The 20724-nt window shown below is 40.6% G+C and overlaps 2 protein-coding genes across 2 annotated transcripts; one reads left to right on the top strand and one right to left on the bottom strand.

The window, feature by feature from the left end:
* Positions 1-1285: 1285 nt before the first annotated feature.
* LOC140281616 (uncharacterized) lies at positions 1286-6118 on the bottom strand. The gene is made up of 2 exons (XM_072376113.1): positions 5826-6118; positions 1286-2259 (listed from the first exon to the last, which is right to left on the bottom strand). The coding sequence occupies exons 1-2, from the start codon at positions 5871-5873 to the stop codon at positions 1384-1386; spliced, it is 924 nt and encodes a 307-aa protein (XP_072232214.1). The 5' UTR covers positions 5874-6118; the 3' UTR covers positions 1286-1383.
* A 7772-nt stretch (positions 6119-13890) lies between these two features.
* On the top strand, positions 13891-20259 carry ccnb3 (cyclin B3). Its single transcript, XM_072376538.1, has 12 exons — positions 13891-13922; positions 14120-14244; positions 14494-14577; positions 16741-16856; positions 16955-17120; positions 17211-17309; positions 17482-17574; positions 17676-17813; positions 17995-18150; positions 18259-18408; positions 19412-19542; positions 19659-20259. Exons 2-12 carry the CDS (start codon positions 14161-14163, stop codon positions 19729-19731), a joined length of 1290 nt encoding a protein of 429 aa, XP_072232639.1. The 5' UTR covers positions 13891-13922; positions 14120-14160; the 3' UTR covers positions 19732-20259.
* The last annotated feature ends 465 nt before the right edge of the window (positions 20260-20724 follow it).

Raw genomic sequence — 20724 nt, 5'->3', positions numbered from 1 at the left:
GTATACATTTCTTTGAGTTAAAGTTGGTGGGCTGACTTCTGACGTTCTGAGTCACAGGTGGGATTAAAAATTCATGTTAAATGCAAATTCTATTTCTAAATGCCATGCAGCCATTATACTGTATATGTTATCAGTTTGTGTTTAAACTCCTGGTTAATTTGCTTTTATTCCACCCATGTTAAGCTGTCTGTGGTCTATACGCCTGTTTAAACACACACACTTTGTTTTGTCTCCCACTCAATCCTTCTGTATTGGAGAGAAAAAGTGTTTTGTATTATTAGCACATCTGTATGTATTTTTGTGTGCTCAAACACAATTGCAAGCATAACAGAGAGAACAAAAGTCTGTGTCTTGAAAGCCAATCTTAAGACGTGTGCATACTTGAACAGGCCCTCTTAACAAAGTGATGTCACAGGAAAACAAGAAAACTCTATTCAAAATGGCTTTTTAAGGCCTCAGCAAAGATTTTCCTTTTAGTGAGTTTGGCATTCTTTGTGTAGTTATTAGTTATTATTTACAGGATCATGCTTGGTTCAGACTTGTGGCTCCCTCTCCCTCCAGATCTGAAGTGAGTATTTAAATGACTTTCCTTTGAGCCAGATCACAAGTTCATCCAACATACCAATATTCGACTTGGTCAAGGGGATGAACGAACCATGCTGTATTTATAAAGATTTAGGGGCTAATTACAAAGATGGCAACCAAGGAACTTCCCAAAAGTATAGCTTGATTCTAATTAAATTTGTGTGCTGTGATACATAATCATTTACAAAGTAACTACGGTGCAGTTTCATCCTTTGTTTCAGTTGGATCCAGCTAATGGATTTAGTAAGCCTTTAGGGTATTATATTCATCTCAAGCCATTAGTGAAGCAAACATGACACAAAGAAAAGAAGAAACAAATATTTTTATATACAAATGGCAAATAAAGCTCACATGGTATCGATGCTAATAATTCTAAAACATGTGTTTTTAAAATTGAAAATGAAAAAAAATCCTTGTTGGCCTCATGCTCCAAACAACAGGAATATTTCTCCTGTGCTGCCATCTAAAGGACATATACCTTTACTGATGTTTGACCTCAGTATAACAGCAAACCAAGTGCAGGAATCTCCATTGGCAACCATTATTTGAATGGTTTCAGTATGGCAAATGGAATTTATCATCTAGTTTAAAACTGTTCAAGACACACATGTCACACAAAAAAAAGCACCACATCTTATTTTCCTAAATGGATCAGACGTCAAGTAATTTCTAAAATTCCACCAGTCATCTCTTCATCTGGGTTTACTAGCTTTACTGAGGTTTATTTAGATTTAAGTTTATACAGAAGATATGAAAAGACCTGAAGATTATAAGCACATATGATTCCAAATTAAAATGTTAGTCAAGCATTTTAGCTTTATCAAGGGAGGAGGTGATGATGGTTTCAGCAAGTTGATGTGCCAGTCGATGAATACTGCTTTCGTCTGTTATCTGATCTCTGTTTCTGACACTCAGGACCCAGTCCATGATTTCACCTGACAGAGCCTCTGCAAAAGCCTCCATAGTGGTTCCATGCGGAGAACCGTCTCTTGCCAAATCATTTGTGGTAAGCGAATGCATCAGATGCTCCATGAGTTCCATCTGAGGGTCAGTCATGGGCCCGTCTGAGTTTTCTTCTTTGTCTTTCGGCGTTGGCGGTGGAGGGGAGGGCAGGAAAACCTTTGCCAACCCCCCCTTCAGTTTACGGGTGAAGCTGCTTCTGCTCCTTTCTAGTTCAGGGATCAGAGGAGTAGTTGGAGGGGCGTCAGGGTAGTCGAGGGATCCAGCAATGGGAAGGCCTGACTGAGATAGAGGTGGATGGTAGGGCTGAACATCTCTGGGAGTCTGGATTCTCTGAACTGGATCCATGTCTGCATCCAACAAGTCTTCTTCCTCTTCTTCTTCTCCAGATGTATCCACAAAGGACAGTTTTTCTGCCTTTTTGTGATAAGTCTTTAAAGTTGAGCTCTCTGAACCACAAATGTGAGCCAAACTCACTTCCCTCAGTGCAGTCTCTATTACTGCTGATGCTAACTCCTCAGCTAACATCTCCTGGTCTTGATTAGACCTGGGCACCTCAGGGTCCATCTTGTCCAGTTTGCTTTGAAATGACTGAATTATGTTCTCAGCCATATTTTGAGCAAACTCCTCAAGAGCCTCTGAGAGTACAAGGCTTCCCTCGCCAGTAACGGGCTCTGGTACCCTTGAATCTGAATTTACAGCCTGCATTGGATCCTGTGAGGATAAAAAGCAATAATCCAAGTTAAAGGAAAAATATTTTTCCTGCTGCATTTCTATTACTACAAGGATATGGCAAAAGAAAGCATAGAAAATTGCCCAAATGGATTGGACAACTGCCTAGCTCAGATAATTAGTTCACTTTTGCATTTTATTAGAATACTCCTTGCCAACAAGATCTGCTAAAGCCAGGCAGGATATAAATATTTCCCTTAAATGGTACAGCATTTTCCCTGTCTCTGTTCTATAAATATTCTCAAATTCCATGCCTGTTTCACATTATGGCAGAAACTGATAAGCTACAAATTGAAAGAATGCTTTAAAAAAGAGAGTGTATACTCAGGACTCTTGCAAAAATGGAACAGAGAATAAGAGGGACAGAAACATCACAAACTTCCCCCCTGTAGCCTGAGATTAACAGTAAGATTAAGGCCTCAACCGCAGCCTGTCACTATATGAGCTCTCAGACAGTCAGGATGTGACATGCAGGAAGTCAAGAGCAGTATAAGCTCAGCCCAAACAGCCTCGCTGGCTTCATCTGCAGCAACCTGTCAGTTATCTAAGCTTCAACATCTGCTTTTGCAAATAGAATTGTATTCAAACATCTTCATGTCGAGCTGGCAAAACAGAAACGGAGCAAAGCTCATGTTACATGAAGTGTTTTTTTGCATCGAAATCCAGATACATTTCAGTACAAAGAAAAATGCTGGAAAGCTACATAAGTAATATGAGTGGGGTGATTCATTTTTCTGCTCTTTCAGGTGATACTTTATAGGCCCTTTTTTGTGTGTCAAAGTGTATATTAACAGAGTTTATCAGCACTTTGACTTAATGAATACAAATGAGTACCAACAGAAGTGCTGTTTCTCACATTCTCTGGAACACTGAGCCTCAGTCATTAAAATTAAATGCATGGAAACTCATACAGGTTTCATTGCTTTGAAGGCCAGTGATTACAGACCGTGCTGTCTGAACCATTCTTGAGAATCTATTTGTCGGCTGTACAAACATGAGGTATTGATTTTCTCATCTAACTTGTGGTGCACAAGGGGAAAAAAAAGCATGTTTCACAAAATGATGAACGTCCTCTGCAAAATGTATAAATTACTTTGTGCTTTGATGAAATAAGGATATCCACACAAGGCCCTAACACTACACATAAACATAATGTATGACATGACAGAAATTGGCTAACTTTAGAGAGGTTCGCTCACACAAGCAATAGATCTTTGTCTCGCTAATACTGACTGAAAATAAATAATGGATTGAGTTGCTATGATCTCAACCATAGATTTGTGAACTTCCATTTTGAAGCCTCAGGTGCAATTTTGGTATTTGTAGTGCCAGGAGTGACCATATTAAGAGGGTGGAGCTGGACAGTGACACTTGGAAGGTGACTGAACAAAAGTGTTCATCCTTTGGAGGACATGTCACCCAGTAAGGCAGAAATCAGGGATTTCCAACATGTGTTACATCTCAAAACATTTTAAGGAAGGCCAAGGTTTTGAATACCCTCAACAATTTTATGCCTAAACCTAACCATTTGATTTAGGGTGTTTGCTAGAACATTGATCAATAGCTAGAATTTTGTAACAGTTTCACAAAGTACTGTGAGACTGTTTTGAAAGATGGGAAGAGGTTCCCTATTCTGTGAAACTCTGCAGGGGAAAAGTGTTCAATACTCCAAAGGTGGCTTCAGGAAAAAATCTAGCTGTTAACATTTTCAACATGCCCATGTTGTGTTTTTTAAATGCTGCAGCACATGCCATCGGTAAAACAAGCAGCTGAAACTTCAGTCGAGTATTTTTTGTGCTTGAAACTGCAGTGAATCAACGATTTTCTGCAAGTCACAGATTCAACTGTTAAGTGTTTCATGCATAAAACCGAAGCACCTGAGTAGGTACCAGAGTACCAAATTAGGCAAAAATATAGAAAGTTTAGTTTATAGTTACTGGTTATTTAACATCGCATTACCAGAAGAACTAAACAATCGTTATAAGCATAATTTGCCATAAAGAATCCAGTAGCTTAACTGGAATATTTGCTGTCCAAAACTGCCACCTACTGAAAACATTCGATGCACCATGAGACCAAAAATACCACAAAGGCCGTTCATCGTTAATTAGCTAAAGTTGCTGTAAAATCTGCAATTATTCTCCTTAGCTTCCACATGCTTCAGTGTTGTTAAAGGAGGGTGTGAAGCAGCATATGTGGCCCTGTCCAAACATTCCTGAAACATGTTACTGGCATGAAATTGGTCATTTTCTGCATTTGACATGTTGTTTTTGTATTGTTTTCAATCAAATAATGAATTTAGACAATCAGCAAAACATTGGATTCTGTCTTTTTTCATTCAATTTTGGGAAGGAAGCTGCACATCCTTTTAATTCCTTGCCATTTGCAAGGTTAAACAATTGGACATTTTCTGACTGAGAAACATGTCAGACATGATTAGATGGACTTTGACACAGTAATAGGAAACTGAACTTAGAAGAGATAACAGCCTCCTTATCTTTCTTCATCTACAGCAGCTACCGTCCAACTGCAGTTTCTGAATCTCGCAGGGAATTTGAATAAAAGCCTTTTATTAAAGTCTAATTCTATTACATCAACGGTGGATACTAATTGGATGAACGAGCTTTATAAATGGGAAGCAGCTTACTCCATATACTATTATTATCGACCCTAAACACAACTTCCCTTCCTATCGTCATGAAACCAAACTGGATGACAGTTTGAGCATCAATACAGGTTTTACTTTCACCGTGTATGTCTATGTTTCATACATTTAAGTAGTGCATCGCACTAATAGCCTCTTACTTATTCAGTTGATCTCATAGTCTGTGCTTAAAATGGACGGAGCCAAGAGAGGACAAGATAAAGAATGAAGCACAGATGTGGAACAAATTACAGTTAAGACAAAGAATGTTTTCTCTTGGTAGTATAACTTGGACATGCAACCGTCAGAGGAGCGTTGAGTGAGCTGAGGATGGTTCCCCACCACGTAACACGACCCCCTAACACAGTGCTCTGATTCGGAAGGCTGTTGCTAATTTGGTCCCACCAACACATCTTCCAAAACCCCCACAAAGATTGCAAACTTGTTGTGTCTTTCTTCTAAGTGTTTTTGCAAATGTTTGCTTAACACACAAATGTTTAACTTGACCTTTTATTGTGGTTTTATTTCTCCCATTTCCAGTGGCCGATGTAATGGGACGAGGTCCAAAAGATATAAGTTCCTTTTTTAGTAAGGGTTCTGAGGAAAAATAAAACTTTTGTTCGCTCAACAAAAATAAAGAGTTGATAGGTTTACAAAGAGAGCTCAGATAAAAAAATATATAAAACTCTCTTGGCCGTAAAGAGGCAAATAGATCTGAGGTGCAAGATTTACGAGCTCAAAACAGATCAAAAGGCACCGTTATTTATAACGGTAGCTGGCGAGACACAGATGGAATCAAGAGGTCCAACTGGATGTGATCAAAATCAACAGATAAAGGCACCACAAAATATGAAAGCAAGGTAACATAGTGTGGCCTAAACTGTCCACATGTAGACCTACTTACCAGGGTGACAGTTGGGGCTGTAGTTTCTTCAGTGCAGATGAAGAACATGGAAAAGATTCAACATACAAGTTCACATTCACTAGTAGTACTCACTTCCTGTATCTAAATGTTTGTGTGTGTTTGTGTGTGTGTTGTGGAGGGGACTTCTAGTAGACATCTACGTCACTGACAAAATGAGGAAATGACAGGCTTATTCAAAATTACTCTGCAAGTTTGATAATTTCCCTTTCTTTATGTGGTTAAATAAAGCAGCCTTAGAAATGCAGAGCACCATCAAATTATATCACTTGTAGTTTAGTGCAAAGCACCAGCGCAACGATGATCTCCAGTGCAGGAAATACTCACATCCTTTATGTTACTTAACCCTTTAATGTCATCACTGAGAAGAAGAAAAAAAGCAGTGTTGCTTTGCATTTTTTCATTTCGTTGGGGCAATAATAATAAGAATCAACAAGAATACTTTTTTGAATCTAAGATGTCATTTTCTGGTAAAAGCATCAAAATTTGAAAAAAATAACAGCATAACATCTAAAGACATTTAGTATTACATACCTTAACTGAGTGGTAGAGATGAGTTAGGCAAGTTTACTTCCATAGATTTTGACTAAAATAAGTATAGGCACTCAGCATGATCGCATGCACAGTTGATTCAAGTTGTAGTCAGAGTTCGACTTGTCCTGAACTGAACCACTGTCCTTATCCCAGTATACATACATTGAGTTACAGACCAAAGGATGTTCGATACACTCTACTGCTTCCAATTATCCCTGTGGGAGATAATTATATGTGTATTATTATAATATGTAGGTATTTTCTTGACTGACTCTAGTGACACTAGAGAATTTGACCAAATTTTGCTCTTTGGCTGCCCCCACAGTACTGGGATAGAACATTCACAAGGCAAGTCTTAGTGTGTCCTCCAGTGCAATTTATTCTACACTGAAAAGGCCACAAAGACGCCATCAAAAGCCCACAAAAATGTCAAGTGCTTGTAAAGCAAAATATAGTGCAGGTCTGGAAACCCAAGGTACCAAGGTAGTTTCAGGCCCAAGAGTAAGCATAACAAAAGTCAGTGCAGTGGCGAGGCTAGCACTTTTTTGAGCGGGCTCAAGCCCATCCAAAACTTGCCTTAGCCCATCCTATATAATCTTTTTTCGCAAACCTGTTTTGTTTTGAGATGGGGAAAATGGTAACTTGCTCAAATGGGCCAGTAAAATCAAGCACAACCTCCTTGCATGCATCTCTTGTCTCTGATTGGTGGGTGGACACCTCCTGTTTTATAAATAAAAAATTTAGCCCTTAACATTGTTCCTAGAGGCAGAGCTGATAACCTGCGGTGCAGCTGTTAGAACCACACAAATACAGCAGTGTGTGGTAACACTAATGACCAGGTAATGCTTCCTTTTAGGACCTTGACATAATCTATCAGATATTAAACGGAAGTTGACCACAAGACGATTTGATCAATGCCTCTTCTTACGTTTAAGTTTGCAGAAAAGTCTTGTAATGATGCGTGGCATGATAAGCTAGGGCACTAGGAGATAGCGCTAGCTATTCAATTGCAAAGAGTTAAGTTGCTGCCCAGCAGCAAGATAAGTTGTTGCCCAGCGGGTTTTTTGTAGCCGAAACACGGGCACTTTAGATCCTACTTTCTGCGAGTCTCTGTTCAGTAGACAGCAGTCTCACTCATTCACTCACATACACACCCACTACAGCTCTGGTTGGCGATCCCCCTAAACTCAGAACAGATACTCCCACTACCTTCAGCTAGTGTGTGAGTGATATGACAGCTGCTGCACCCACGGCACACACGCGTCTGTACAGTTGACATACAGTTGATGTATCTGGACACTCTAATGTCAAGAGTCGATGTCGCTGTTCACTGGATTTTTATTTTATTGTTTTTTTGCTGACTGTCTCTCTGCTGTGTTTTAAATCTCCATGGCAATGGGAGAGTAGTGAGAGAGTAAGGGGAGAGTAGTTGAGACACAATATTATAGACAGACCGCTGTGGTCAATTGAGCCTTCTCTTCAATTTATATGAACTATTTTTTGGAGATTATACATCATAGGTTTCAGAAGATATTAGACTCTCATCCGGTGAAATGGCTGATTTAGTGGGGGGATTGTATGTCAGTGGAACTTGAATATAGATCATGGTTGGATAATCAAAGATTCTTGTTGTATATGCTTTTATGAAAAATAGAAATAAAGTTTACTTTAAAACCAAATTGAATACCTTTTGGTTTAAGTGCAACTTGTCTCTGAGCTCTCTGTCTGTTTTCAGGGTGGAGTCTTAGCAAGTGCTACATCTATTTCAGAAACATGCTGACAAGGTAAAGTTAACACACCAAGAGCGATACATTGAGTTTAATCATGAATGGTAATGATAATGTTAATCTTTCAAAAAGTAACAAAGTAAGTAGCAAAAAATTCTTAGAAGTTGATGTACATCATATTTGTTACTTAAGACTTTAGTGTTAGCTACTACTGAACAATAAATAAATTAACCTAGGAGAATGATTTCTCAGATACTTACATTTGCCTTATGTGAGAGTAGCTGTGAGATGCATGCTCCTCGGTACAGCTAACAACAGAACATTTCCTCGAGGAGCTGGCGTCACCGGTCTAGCAGGTTGGATGCGAGTGGGCAGGGCTCAGAGGTTGAGGCTTAGCAGAGGAGGACTTAACGAGTGATGTACTTTTGAAATGAAAATCGGATTGGCTCCCTTGATGAGGAACTTTCAAACAAAGGGGAACTAAAAAAAAAAAATGCCATGGTTGTGTTTTGGAGAGTTTTACCACTTGCTGTCAGCTTCAGACAACCGAATATATGCTCCTAAGATCAGAAAATATTTTTCCATTATATGTCACCCTTACAGTTACCTGAACAATGATTTTGTCAGATGACACTGTGGTTCTAAAAACAGGAATTCATTAGAGCAGAACGAATTCTGGAAAGACAGGCCAAACTAGCTTCTAATCAAATTTAAGCAAATGTGTTTTGTGGTGATGTAATCTGGAAAAGGAAGAAGAGCCAAGAGAACAAACAAGGCTTTTAGCTAGCTGCAACAACAACTCTCGCCCTCTGGTGAGGACTTTGGGATTTGTAACTTTGTAGAGCCTTTATATGCAAAACAGACAAAAAGGTGTGACTCACTGAATACAAGGAAGAACATTGAGAGTGTGATAAAACCAGTGTATTTTCTGTGTGTCTTTTTGTAAAATAAACCATCTCTGTGTTTAAAGAAAAAAAAAGAATATATCACTCAGAGACTACTCCACCAAAGTCAAAGGCTTAGCTGGCAGTTTTGGATAAAATGATCTAAATCTGCACCAGAATTTTGAATGTTCTTCTTGTGACAATGCTCCAAACTCTCCACAAAGTTTACTGACAGTCAGAGAACCTGATAAATGTTCCCTCTGGACTGGTGGAGGAATACCTCAGAGATCGAGGAGCAAATTGTCACATTTGAGAAGTTTGAGTGACATAAACATTAGGATTTCTGCACGAGAAATTACCTGAATATTTCCATACATAGGTAATGGAATTATTCATTACTGGTCAGCAATTTCTAAAGGTCACAAGTAACAGAAAGTCTTATATCCAGTAACTGTAGGTGAGTAAACAGCACAATGGTTCCCTTCAGGCTGTAGTGAAGAGAAAAAAAAGAAGCATGATAGAGAAAAATCTGCTGGGAGATTTAGATCCTCAATTTGTACATTCCAAAACTGGCTATTCTGGCAGTCGTGCAATCTGATTGGTTTTGGGTAACTCGCCGTGAAATATTACCTCATTGACCCCGGGTGTAGCATCCAAACCCCACCCATTTGGATTTCTTAGCAGCTTCAACCAATCTGAAAAATGATTAAACTATTCCGAGCAGCTCTGATGGAGACACAAAGAATCTGGAAGAAGCTTCTTTCAAGTGAAAGCTTTTTGGCCCGAATGAGCCACCCTTGGGAGGGAAGAAAAAGGATTGATGTGAGATGATATCTCTCGGTAGTCTTCATGAGATGCCAGACTGCACTGCGTGAACTGCCGGCCTCAAAGGTGCTTTGGAATATCCTGTTGAAATACATTGAATGAGGGGGCAAATGTTTTTGTCTGGGATGAAACAAAAACCATGGAATGTTTGCTCATAATGCTGTGCCTACAGAGGAAATTATGCATTTGGAAGGTTAACCCAGAAATTACATAAAGACTCTGTTCCCCAGGTTGAAGGAGAATTAGATTGAATTAAGCTAATATTTCCTCATTCTCTCAATAAGACTGAAACACTTTATGGCCTCAGTTCCTGTGACTAAGACAAGAATTAGATCCCAAGCTCCTGGCAATGGGTGAACTTTAGCTGCCAGCATCCCCCACTGTCCATCCTAAATCCTGCCCTCTGGGTGCATGAACGTCATCAAGAATTTTACGACTGTTTATTATCCAAACTGTTGCTGCAGTAACTCCATGTTGTGAGCCCCAGTAGGCCTGCTGTGCTCTTTCCCCTCCAGTTCAGGAAATAACTATCTTTGTATCAGTGAGCTTATTGCTCAACGTGATCATTTTAATAGATTTTAAGAGTCATTTCAGTGTTGTGTGATTGCCTAATGGAATTTCATAAATACATGCATAAGCTGCCTGACACAAGGAACATATTGTTGAAATGTAGCATTGACTGATTTGACTGCTTTCCCCATAATTTCCTATATAGTGGGGACATTTAGTTTTTTTCTGTTTCATTCTACTTTATTGAGTTAAAGTAGGATTATGCACTATCACGGTCACTATCTTACCAGCAGTAGACTACAGTTAAAGTACTCAAAGATTCCTGATCGGGCGAGCTAAGCTAACAGCTGCTCAGAAGAGAGCCATCAGTAGAGCCCATTTTCAACGGGTCAAACAGCTCAAACCTCAGATATTTTCACAGTGGCTTGAGTGGACTCCATGTCAAGGATTTTTACACTATGCAACTACTACATGACATTTATTTTGTTTATGTTTTCTCAATTGAAGGAAGTCCATGATGCTCCATGCTCAATGTATTCTGCTGCAGATCAGTCCGTTTGGAGTTGGGTCTGACTTGTTTGCTTGCTTTCGACCTTCTCTATCAAAGTATGTCCATGTTGCAACACAGTCCATCAGACATTTGCTTGGCTTTAAGTTTGAGAAATTTTAAGATGGTAAAAATGCACCTTCCTGTTGACCCTCTTCTGGGCAACTTTGTGTCTTTGTCAGGAATCCTACCTGACTCTTCAAACTGAGAGCCCAAGACATTGAGCCACTTCTAACTTTTTCTGTAGGAGAACATTGTACATGTAGGTACAGCGGACTTCACTGCGTAGCCATAGTCTTTCATTCGCTTGAATGGTGATTTTTGCCATTCAAGTTACAAAGTCAGGATTTTATAAAAGCAGAGCAACAGTCTGGAAATGCTGTAAGTGACCATGTGTTGACACATAGTCCAGATGGACTGTTTTTAGTAAAAATTTCTGAGGCAATTAGTTGTCTGACAAAGAAAGTGATAAATAAGTGAATAAAGTTGTGAAAAGGAGCAGCTTTAAGAGGAATTCAAATGAATTAAGATACACTTACTCTTTACAAAAAGATGCTGGATCTTATGAGCATGTGCATTGTACTTAGGCCCCTTATAGTCTAGTTCTGCAAGTACAAATAGGAGTGATTTGAAACCCAACTGCATAACAAATGCTTAATGCATAGCTGCCCCCTGCCAGCACAGACCTTAAACCCTACCTATACCCACATCCTCCCTGTCACACCTCCATAATGTCCTCATGCATCTGAATCATATATCTTAACACAGCCTCACCAACATCTCCTTCACAATAGGACACAATGAGACCTCCTGTGCTGCCCCCTCAAGCCTGTCAGGTGAAAGTTCAAGTGTTGTGGAAGACAATTCTGTCCTGTTCCTGTACCTTGAAAATCTCATGCATCTGCCCTCAATGACTACAGACCAGTTGACTTAAAATTCCATATCATGGAAATTCTGGAGAGACTGCTGTCTGGGTTTGGTGTTGCAGATGTCATAATTTACCTGCTTCAGTGACCCCACTCTCATCTGGACAAGAGCACGCAGCATGGTGAGGATTATGTTCTTTGAGTTTTACAACGCTTTCAACAGAATTCAGCCTGTAATGTTATGTAAGAGGCTGCAGAAAATGAAAGTGGATGTTTTCACAACTACTTGACTTATTGACTACTGTAGAACAGACCCCCGTTTGTGAGGCTGAAGGGTTGTGTGGGTTAAGAAGGTGGCCAGCAGCACCACAGGGGCCTATACTCTCATCATATCTCTTCACTCTGTACACCCCAGACTTTCAGTACAACTGAGAGTGCTGTCATCTCCAGAAATACTCTGATGACTCAGCAATTGTTGTGGGAATTGTGTGGGAATCAATTGTGCAATCTTGAACACAAACAAAACCAGAGATTATTGGAGGACCAGGAAAAGGCCACACACTGTCTCCATCCTATGAGAAGAGATTGAGGTGGTTGAGGAATACAGATACCTGGACAGCAGACTGGACCAGAAATGCAACACCAAGGCTGTCAATAAAGGACATACAACACTGTACTTCTTAAGGAAATGGTCCGTCAGTGTTTGCACCAAGATGTTGCATATTTTCTATAAATTTGTGGTGAAGAGTATAATCTTCATTGATGCCATCTGTTGGGGCAGCAGCATCAGAGCCAGAGACTCAAAGAAGCTGAACAAACTGATAAAGAGGACTGGCTCTGTGCTGGGGACTGCTCTAGAGCCTGTGGATCTGATTGTAAAAGGTAGGGCTGCACAAGTTAAAGAACACAAAGAACAACACTGCCCAACCTCGATGTTAACACTGTATTTAAACAACGGAGTGCGATCAGTGGAAGGCTTCTTCAGTGACTGCAACACAGAGAGGTGCAGGAGGTTCTTCCTGCCAGCAGTCAAAACAATACAGAGTGAAAACTGGTGATTGTTTTATTTAAAATGAAAGTGAAATTCATGAAACAATCCTCCAACAATATGATAATAAATAAATTCTCTAAATAGATTAAGTGTTTTTTCCATTTCATTTTCATATTTTTATAATCAAAATAATTTTGTACAGAGTCTGGTTTAGCTCAGACTAACCCAATTGTTTTTTTCCCACACTAATGCAAAAGTGCTTAACCCTAAACCAGTGATGATTAAATATGAGCATCCAGGACGTATTTATTGTGTACCTTGTTAGGGTGTCCAATTCAAGCTAAGAGGAACAAAAATTGTGTGCCAATTCAAACATCAGCTACTATTCTCCTGTAATAACAAAATCTCCTTAAAAAAAAGCTAATTCTTAGTAATATTCCACACGACCTGTGTACTGAAATAATGATCATATCAAAAATGATTCGCTCCTAAAGAAATATAACCTGCTGTGGTCAGTTCTATACATATTTGCAGTATGCAAGTATCCATGCATTTAACAGATCGTGTTTATGTTGACAGATGGATACAAGTGTTCATTTTCCCCATAACGTAGCTCATAACAAGCAGGCTTGGCTGCATTGCTCTTGGAGAAAACATCAAAACGTGCCTCAGTCAGTGCCTAAATTTCTATTGGTTGCCAGGAGGTTTGAAATCTGAAATGCTCCCTCCCTTTCATGGTTAGTTGGATGTTATTGGAAATCAATATTATGAGATGGGTGGAGATATGTTTTTAAATTAAGTCATCTTTGGCATGGGTTCTACTGGCGTTTACATAAAGTACTACATTTATAAATGCAATGTTTCTAAAATGTGATTAATTGTTTAGACAGCCTCTGCTTAATGTGTCATTATTTCTCACGTTGGCTTACCGGACGGAGCCGTTATATGAAACCAACACTCCCTCACAAACTGCATCCTTAGCGACTTTTTGATTGGTCGCTCCGGCTCAAATTCCAGCCAATAGGAATGAGACGCTGGAGATTTAGATTCTCAGCTGAAAGACTTTTGTTTGCGCTCTCCTCTACGAAACAACTTAGCCACTTTGGGATTTTTATTACCGATACAGGCGCCTTTTAAAAAAAAAAACCTTTTTGAAACATAAACTGGATTACGCAAGAAGGGAATACACAGTCAGGTAAAACAAAACATTAGCATGACAGTTACATTTCGATCACAGATCCCGTTCACGTAAGTTAACCCCACCCGAGCAACGTTAAACTGTGCGTACTGCATTGTCCTTTTTCATTAATTTGCACAAACTATTGCACGTTGAGCCGCTCAACTTAGTTTCTAAAAGCAGCGCGGCATTTTTTTTTTTCGTGTGTGTTATAGACCACGGCGCTACGAGAGTTGTTTACGTGAAGAAGCCAGGCATGCCTTTAACGAGGGGAAAGAAATCCACAGCCGCCGCTGGGAGCAGGCGAGCCAAGCTGAATGCAGCAGGGACTGAAAACCAGGTAAAAAGGAGCGAGGTGACGAGTTTTTCAAATTATTGTGTAGGCCGGTTAAATCCCAGCATGTAACTGGTCACCAAACACAGTGCAGCAGCCGGTCGTTCCTCATAAAGGTTCAACTGCATGTTATTTTGCACCGACGCAGTACATCTTTTCTTCTATCCGCGGCATGCACAATATGAGCGCATGTTTTTTTTTTTTTTAATTAAATACGTGTGCATTTTGTTTTTGGTGTTTGTGTGTGTGTTTTAGGAGGAAGGCCTACAGGTGAAGAGGTCGTCCTCCCCTCCCCATGGAGCGCCAAAGAAGAGGACCGCTTTTATCGACATCACCAATGTAAGTGCTTAATTGTAGGATGCAGTTTGGGAGGGTGAGCTGGATTCTGCAGGTTCTAGCTGTCTGAATTTGGAGCTGGAGATGAGATTTTTGCAGCCACTGTCTCACTCTGCATATACTTTATTGCCTAATTCCTCTGGGAAGTTGACACATTAAGAAAATGTGTCAACTTGTGGTTGGATAGGGCATTTCCAGGCGAGCTCTGCTCTAATAAAATCCTGATTTTTGTAACTGCAGTTCAATCTGACAAACCTCACCTTTCAGACGACCAACAGACACAGTCTGTGCAGTGATTTCAGACTGTGTGAAAGCTGCTGGTCTAAACATGCTTCAGAGATGCAGCACCATATCATAGTGTGTGTTTAATACCTCAGTGAAATATCCTTGATTTTGATCAAGATGATACTGTTACAGCATCTGAAAATGTAAAACCTGAAATGTTGTACCCATAAATTGACACTTGTTTCTGACTCTTCATTTGGCCTCCGTTCATGCTGTATTTGTAATGCTTCAGTGTCCACTACAAAATTAAATGTTTAAATGTTTAAAGAGGTTCTGTCCTCTAAGCCAGTGTCACTGTTGATAAATGGCAGCTGAGAGGCTGCAGGAGTACTGAAGTTGCACCACAGGAAACTGAGGCAGAATGAATAGTTGTGCCTAATGGGCTGCAGCTGTGTAAATGGTTCCACTGAAACTATTGATGTGTGGTTCAATTATTTCATGTCTTTGGTAAAAGTTTGTAAAGGTACCAGGTGAAAAAAGGGGGCAGATGTTGGCGGTGGCCCTCGGCTTTCCATCATTGTGGCTCTGCAAACAAAACAAAAACAGAAATCCAGAGTCCTCCACCCACCGCGGTTACCTCTGAAACTGTGTTTCTCTGAGTGGGTGTGAAGCTCTGAAACCACCACGGTGTGTTGCTGGCTCTTTGCAAAACTACTCCGTGATGCGTAACTCGGTAAATGCTCATTAAGACCTGTCACAACTTCAGTGCAAGTTGGCCGTGGCATGAAGGGTGAGACAGATGGAAGGAAAGAGGGTACCAGTCAAAGTGAAATGGCAGTCGATGTAGAGCACCAGTGTTGTGACATCGTTGGTTAGGGAAGGGCTAATTTGGCTTGTTTGCATTTTAGTGATATCCACAGAGGTAGCATGGCTAACAGTTGCACAGACATTAGTTTAATTAGCTTAGAAAAAGATGGGCCTAAAACTCATCCTTGTGTAACATCTGTCTGAGTTCCAGCTGTTCTTTGCTTGCCCCCCAACATGTATGCCTACTTTGTTTAATAGTAAAGTATGGCCCTGAGCAGTACTTTAAAGACTAAATAGGTGTAACCTTTTAAAGGCCTCTAATCTTCCTAAATGCTAACATTTGGATATTTACAGACATTGTCGTACTCTTGTTATGGTCCTCAGTCGTATATCATAGCAACATGGCACACAGCACTCCTCCCCAGTCAGTAAGCTGACCAGGACTAAGTTCCTGAGCAATTTCTTTTCCCCAGTCCACTGCTGTGGTAGTCTGAGGCTAATGTATCGTAGCATGTCTGCTTATAACATTCCAGAGCACAGTGCGTCTGTATCATGGACTTTTGTGATTTATGGACTTGCCCATAAAATCCTGAGGAGAATATCAATGGAAAAAGTGCAGTCCGAAAACACCATTTATTCCCCAGCATTTTAACGTGTTTTAAGCTACTTTTTTTTTTTCCAACAGCATTTAAGATGTTCTTGAATTAGCATTCCTCAGACTTTAGATTCCTTCTTAACTTAAACTCCACTGCATCTTTGAACTTTGATTTTAAGACCCATTTGTCTAACAGTCCCACTCCACTTCCCAGTCAGTCTTTAAAAGTGTTTTAAGCAGCACGTGTGAAATGTGTTGTTTCCTTGTAAATTTCTGAATGAATTACTTGGACTCTAATGTGTTCATTATTTAAAGCTGGTTGCAGAATCTCCTTCATCAGACTGGTGCCTGAGACCTTTTCAGTTTCAAACATCTTCACCAGCTTGATTTTGATTGAATTTTTTTTCAAAACGTGCATCTCTCTGATGTAACGGAGCCCATTTTGACCCTTGGGTGGTCAAGAGAGGAATTTAGAAATGACTGTATCATTTCAGACACACTCTGTTATTTTAAAATCTTTATCCCACCTACGTTCCCAGGCTCATAAGGTTCAGATCAGCCTCCCTGGGAGGAAGAAGGAGGCCGGGAAGAAGGCAGCAAAGAAAACAAACTCCACAAACTCTGTGCCGGCAAAGAATCAAGTCAACCTGGAAAAGTGAATCATTTGTAACATTCTCAGATTTGATTTCCTTGTGTTGTGGCTCTCCAGCTGGTGGCAGGTGGCTTTAATTCTCAGCCTCTCGCCCCCTGCAGGTCATCGTCGGTGAGCTCTGAGGGAACGACGGCTGAGAAGGAGACGACTGATACGGAGGAGAAGGAGGAAGAGCCGCAGAGGGATGTCGTGGCTCCAGTGGAAAAGCTGGTAGATGCTTCGCCCCCTGCTGCCCGGGAAGTGCCGGCACACCTTCAGAGACGACCTGTAAGGAAAATGTGACATTTAAAAGAAAAGGGAGGGCGGCGTAAATGTTTCAGAACGTAAGTCTAATTTCTGTTTCCTCCATCCATGTAGATCCCAAAAGAGTTCGACATCGACTCTGAGAACTCCGAGGACACTTACATGTGTCCAGAGTATGCGAAGGACATCTTTGACTATCTCAAGCAGAGAGAGGTGAGCCACACTGAGGTGTTTTTTTCATGATGCTGAACCTCCTTTTATTTTGTTTTGAGGACTTCAAATAGCTTTTTACCCTTTATTGCTTCTAAAAAGGCCACTTCACAGACTTGCAGCAAATGTAAAGGTCATCTGTATTTTCATCTTTGCTCTGATTGGTTGTCTGCAGGAGAAGTTTGTCCTCTGTAACTACATGCCCAAGCAGCCGAGTCTAAACCCAGAGATGAGGGCGATCCTAGTGGACTGGCTGGTTGAAGTGCAGGTGAGTTCCGCTGGTGGGAGCTGATCTTTCATAGCATTTCGGTGGTCTTTTTTTCCTTATCTGAGGCTGAACGGGCCCCCATGTGATGCGTGTTTGTGTAGGAAAACTTCGAGCTGTACCACGAGACCCTCTACCTGGCTGTTAAGATGACAGACCACTACCTGTCCAAAACCCCCGTCCACAAGGAGATGCTGCAGCTCGTCGGCTCCACCACCATGCTCATAGCCTCCAAGTTTGAGGTGAGGACGCACCACCTTCAGAGCTCACATTTTTTCGGTTTTGTCGGGGTTTAATTTTGTAGCACTTGATGAAAAAAGCTGAGGATTTAGGATGAGGATGAGAATCTCACAGAGGAGCCGACTCCGCTTTCATCCAAACACTTACTCATCCTCTAACATTTGCTTGCTTGTTTGTTTGCAGGAGCGCAGCCCGCCTTGTGTCGACGACTTCCTTTACATTTGCGACGATGCATACAAAAGGGAGGAGCTCATCTCCATGGAGGCCAGCATCCTGCAGACGCTGTCGTTTGACATCAACATCCCCATCCCATACCGGTTTCTCAGACGCTATGCCAAGGTGTGTGTGAACAAACATTGCACCTTGTTGCCAGCTGCAGGGCCATCATGGGGGCTCTTCAGCTCTGCCGTTTCTCACCAAAGTGTTTGCTCCCTCCCCTCTCTGCAGTGTGCGAGTGCCAGCATGGACACGCTGACTCTGGCTCGCTACTTCTGCGAGATGAGTCTCATGGAGGTGGACCTGATGTCGGAGCGAGGCTCACTGCTGGCCTCGGCCTGCCTGCTGATGGCGCTGATCACCAAAGACCTGGGAGGATGGGTGGGTACATGATCGGAAGATGGAGCTTATGTTTCTAACAGCAGTAGGAAGTATAGAAAAGTTTCTCCTCTGTGGGGTCGTTTCGCTGCCACTTGTCCAGAGGTAAAGCTGGTGGATGCTTCGGGAAGCGCCAGCACACTTTTAGAGACAACCTGTTAGGAAAATGTGACATTTAGGAGGGGAAAAAATGTCTAAATGTTTTGGAACTTAAGTCTAATTTCTCCACTCAGCTCTTTGTTCTGGTTGGTGCTTTGGTGGTCTACACAGAATTGGTTGAATTTTGGGCTCTACATGAAGAAACCTCCCCCATCCCTTCTGTGTTTGTGGCAGAAAAGTTAATGTTAATTTGCTCCACTTGAGAAGGCCTCTTCTTTTCTCCACCGTTTAAGGGGGCCGTTTAAACTGATGTGGACTGTGACCATACCCAGATCTTAACTGTTTGAACTGAATCTTGAGTTGGGCTGAGCGATTTTATCAATACCACAATAAATATCCATATTTTGTTTCACACGGAATTTTGTTTGTATTTATTTATTCATTATTTTAAATTAAATTTTTTTTTTTTAGCAAACTTTATTGAAAAGTCAAACCTTACAATTAGTGAAAACACAGAACATTAACATAATGCAAAACGATGTGACATGTTTGTTTGTTTCTGTTTGTCTGGCGGTGTTGTCCTTCCGGTTCAAAGGACCGACCACCAGTCCAATCGGTGACGACTCATGTCAAATCACACTGTCCCTTTAAAATCTTTCAGAAAATGATGTGTCATATAGAATCATAAAAATCATATAAAATCATATAAATCATATAGAATTTGAATCGTGTAAAATGGAATCGTTGGCTGAGTATCGTATCGTATCGTGAGATTAGTGTATCACTGCAGCCCTAATCTTGAGTCCAGGCTACAGCTCTGTCTTGTGAACCATAAGTTCTATTAGTTAAACTGAAAGTCTGTGTCTGTGTGTGAGCAACAAATGCCCATCTGGTTTCTCTCCTGCAGTCCCCCATCCTGCACTTCCACTCTGGTTATCAGACGTCGGACTTGGCGCCCGTGGTCAGACGGCTCTATCTGATGCTTTTAGCGCCTGCCGACGAAAAACTGAGAGCCATCAGGAACAAATACGCTCATAAGTGAGTCCTGTGTAAAAGCCTGTTTTGAAGTCTGCAGATTAAATCCACAACATGTCATTTTTTATTTTTTTAACTGTGAGCTGTTGGATGTTAATACATTCTTCCATGTTTTTCAGGGTGTTTTTTGAAGTGGCGTCTCTGCCGCTGGTTGACATGGACATCTTAGAGAAAGCTTTAGCCTCTCAGTAAAGACAAAAGTAGGGTGAAAACTTCCCTCTGACACAGTGTACATAATTCACTTGTAAATATGTTTTATTATTTATGTGTAGTTGAGTCTGTCTTCCATGAAATATTGGAAATAAAAACTTAATCCCAGTTCAAAAAGAGTTCTTTAATGTGGGCATTTGTTATTAACACGTTAATGACTTATTTTAGTATGGCATTTGTGTAAACTTTGGCATTTTCTTTTTAAAAAAAAAAAAAAATCTTAATTCATGAGTAACCTGTAAGCCCCCTCTCTGTGTGTGTAGTACAGAACTGAAAGTGTTTTAAAGAGAAGTTGGTTACTTTTACTGGTGAATTATACAGTCGTCCACACGTTTTATAAGTTTTCAAACAATGTTAAAGTTAGCGGCTATGTGTGTGTGTATTTTCATAAGTTGTACAGAGTTTATCATGTTTATATCACTAAGTAATTATTTGTATAAAAGATGAGCAGATGAAGCTGTGCTGCTTTTAAATGGCTGTCATGCGTACTCTTAAAATAAAGAAATGTTTTTTTAATGTTTGATAAAATGGGCTCTTGATTTCAGTCCTCATTTGAAATGCATGTTTATTCTGGTGAACGGCATGTGAAGCTCAGCTTCTTTCAAATGTGTGCAGACTGCAATTGTGCAACTTCGCCACAAGAGGTCAGTGGTTCCCCATTTGGCCTGATTTGTTAGAATGTTTTCGTTAGCGAATACTTTCCTGCAGGAGCTGCCTGCTGCTTTGGGGAAGGAAACTTATTCATTCTTTGCAATGAAAACTCTGGTTTTAGATAATCACAAGTGTTTCTTCAAGTGACTTATTTGGTTTTTGACATAAAATTGAATTGAGCCACTTCATCTCTTACGTTAGAAATAAATCACTGTCTGGGTATGTGTGTGTGTATATATAACTACTCTGCTTATGCATACTGAGAACCCATACTGTTGCAAGACAAAATGATTAATTCCCTTTTGCGCTCAGTCCTTCCTGAAG

This window comes from Leuresthes tenuis, unplaced genomic scaffold (genome assembly GCF_036924035.1).
Source record: "Leuresthes tenuis unplaced genomic scaffold, fLeuTen1.0.hap1 SCAF_22, whole genome shotgun sequence".
In the NCBI taxonomy this organism is placed as follows: Eukaryota; Metazoa; Chordata; class Actinopteri; order Atheriniformes; family Atherinopsidae; genus Leuresthes; species Leuresthes tenuis.
Note: the sequence above shows the minus strand (reverse complement) of the source record. Positions and strands in the feature narration are given on the sequence as shown.

Coding starts and splice junctions, on each gene's coding strand:
- ccnb3 (XM_072376538.1), top strand. CDS start 14,161: ATGCCTTTAACGAGGGGAAAGAAATCCACAGCCGCCGCTGGGAGCAGG. Junction 14,245..14,493: donor CAGCAGGGACTGAAAACCAG/GTAAAAAGGAGC, acceptor TGTGTGTTTTAG/GAGGAAGGCCTACAGGTGAA. Junction 19,543..19,658: donor AGGAACAAATACGCTCATAA/GTGAGTCCTGTG, acceptor CATGTTTTTCAG/GGTGTTTTTTGAAGTGGCGT.
- LOC140281616 (XM_072376113.1), bottom strand. CDS start 5,873: ATGTTCTTCATCTGCACTGAAGAAACTACAGCCCCAACTGTCACCCTG. Junction 2,260..5,825: donor CAGCCCCAACTGTCACCCTG/GTAAGTAGGTCT, acceptor TTATCCTCACAG/GATCCAATGCAGGCTGTAAA.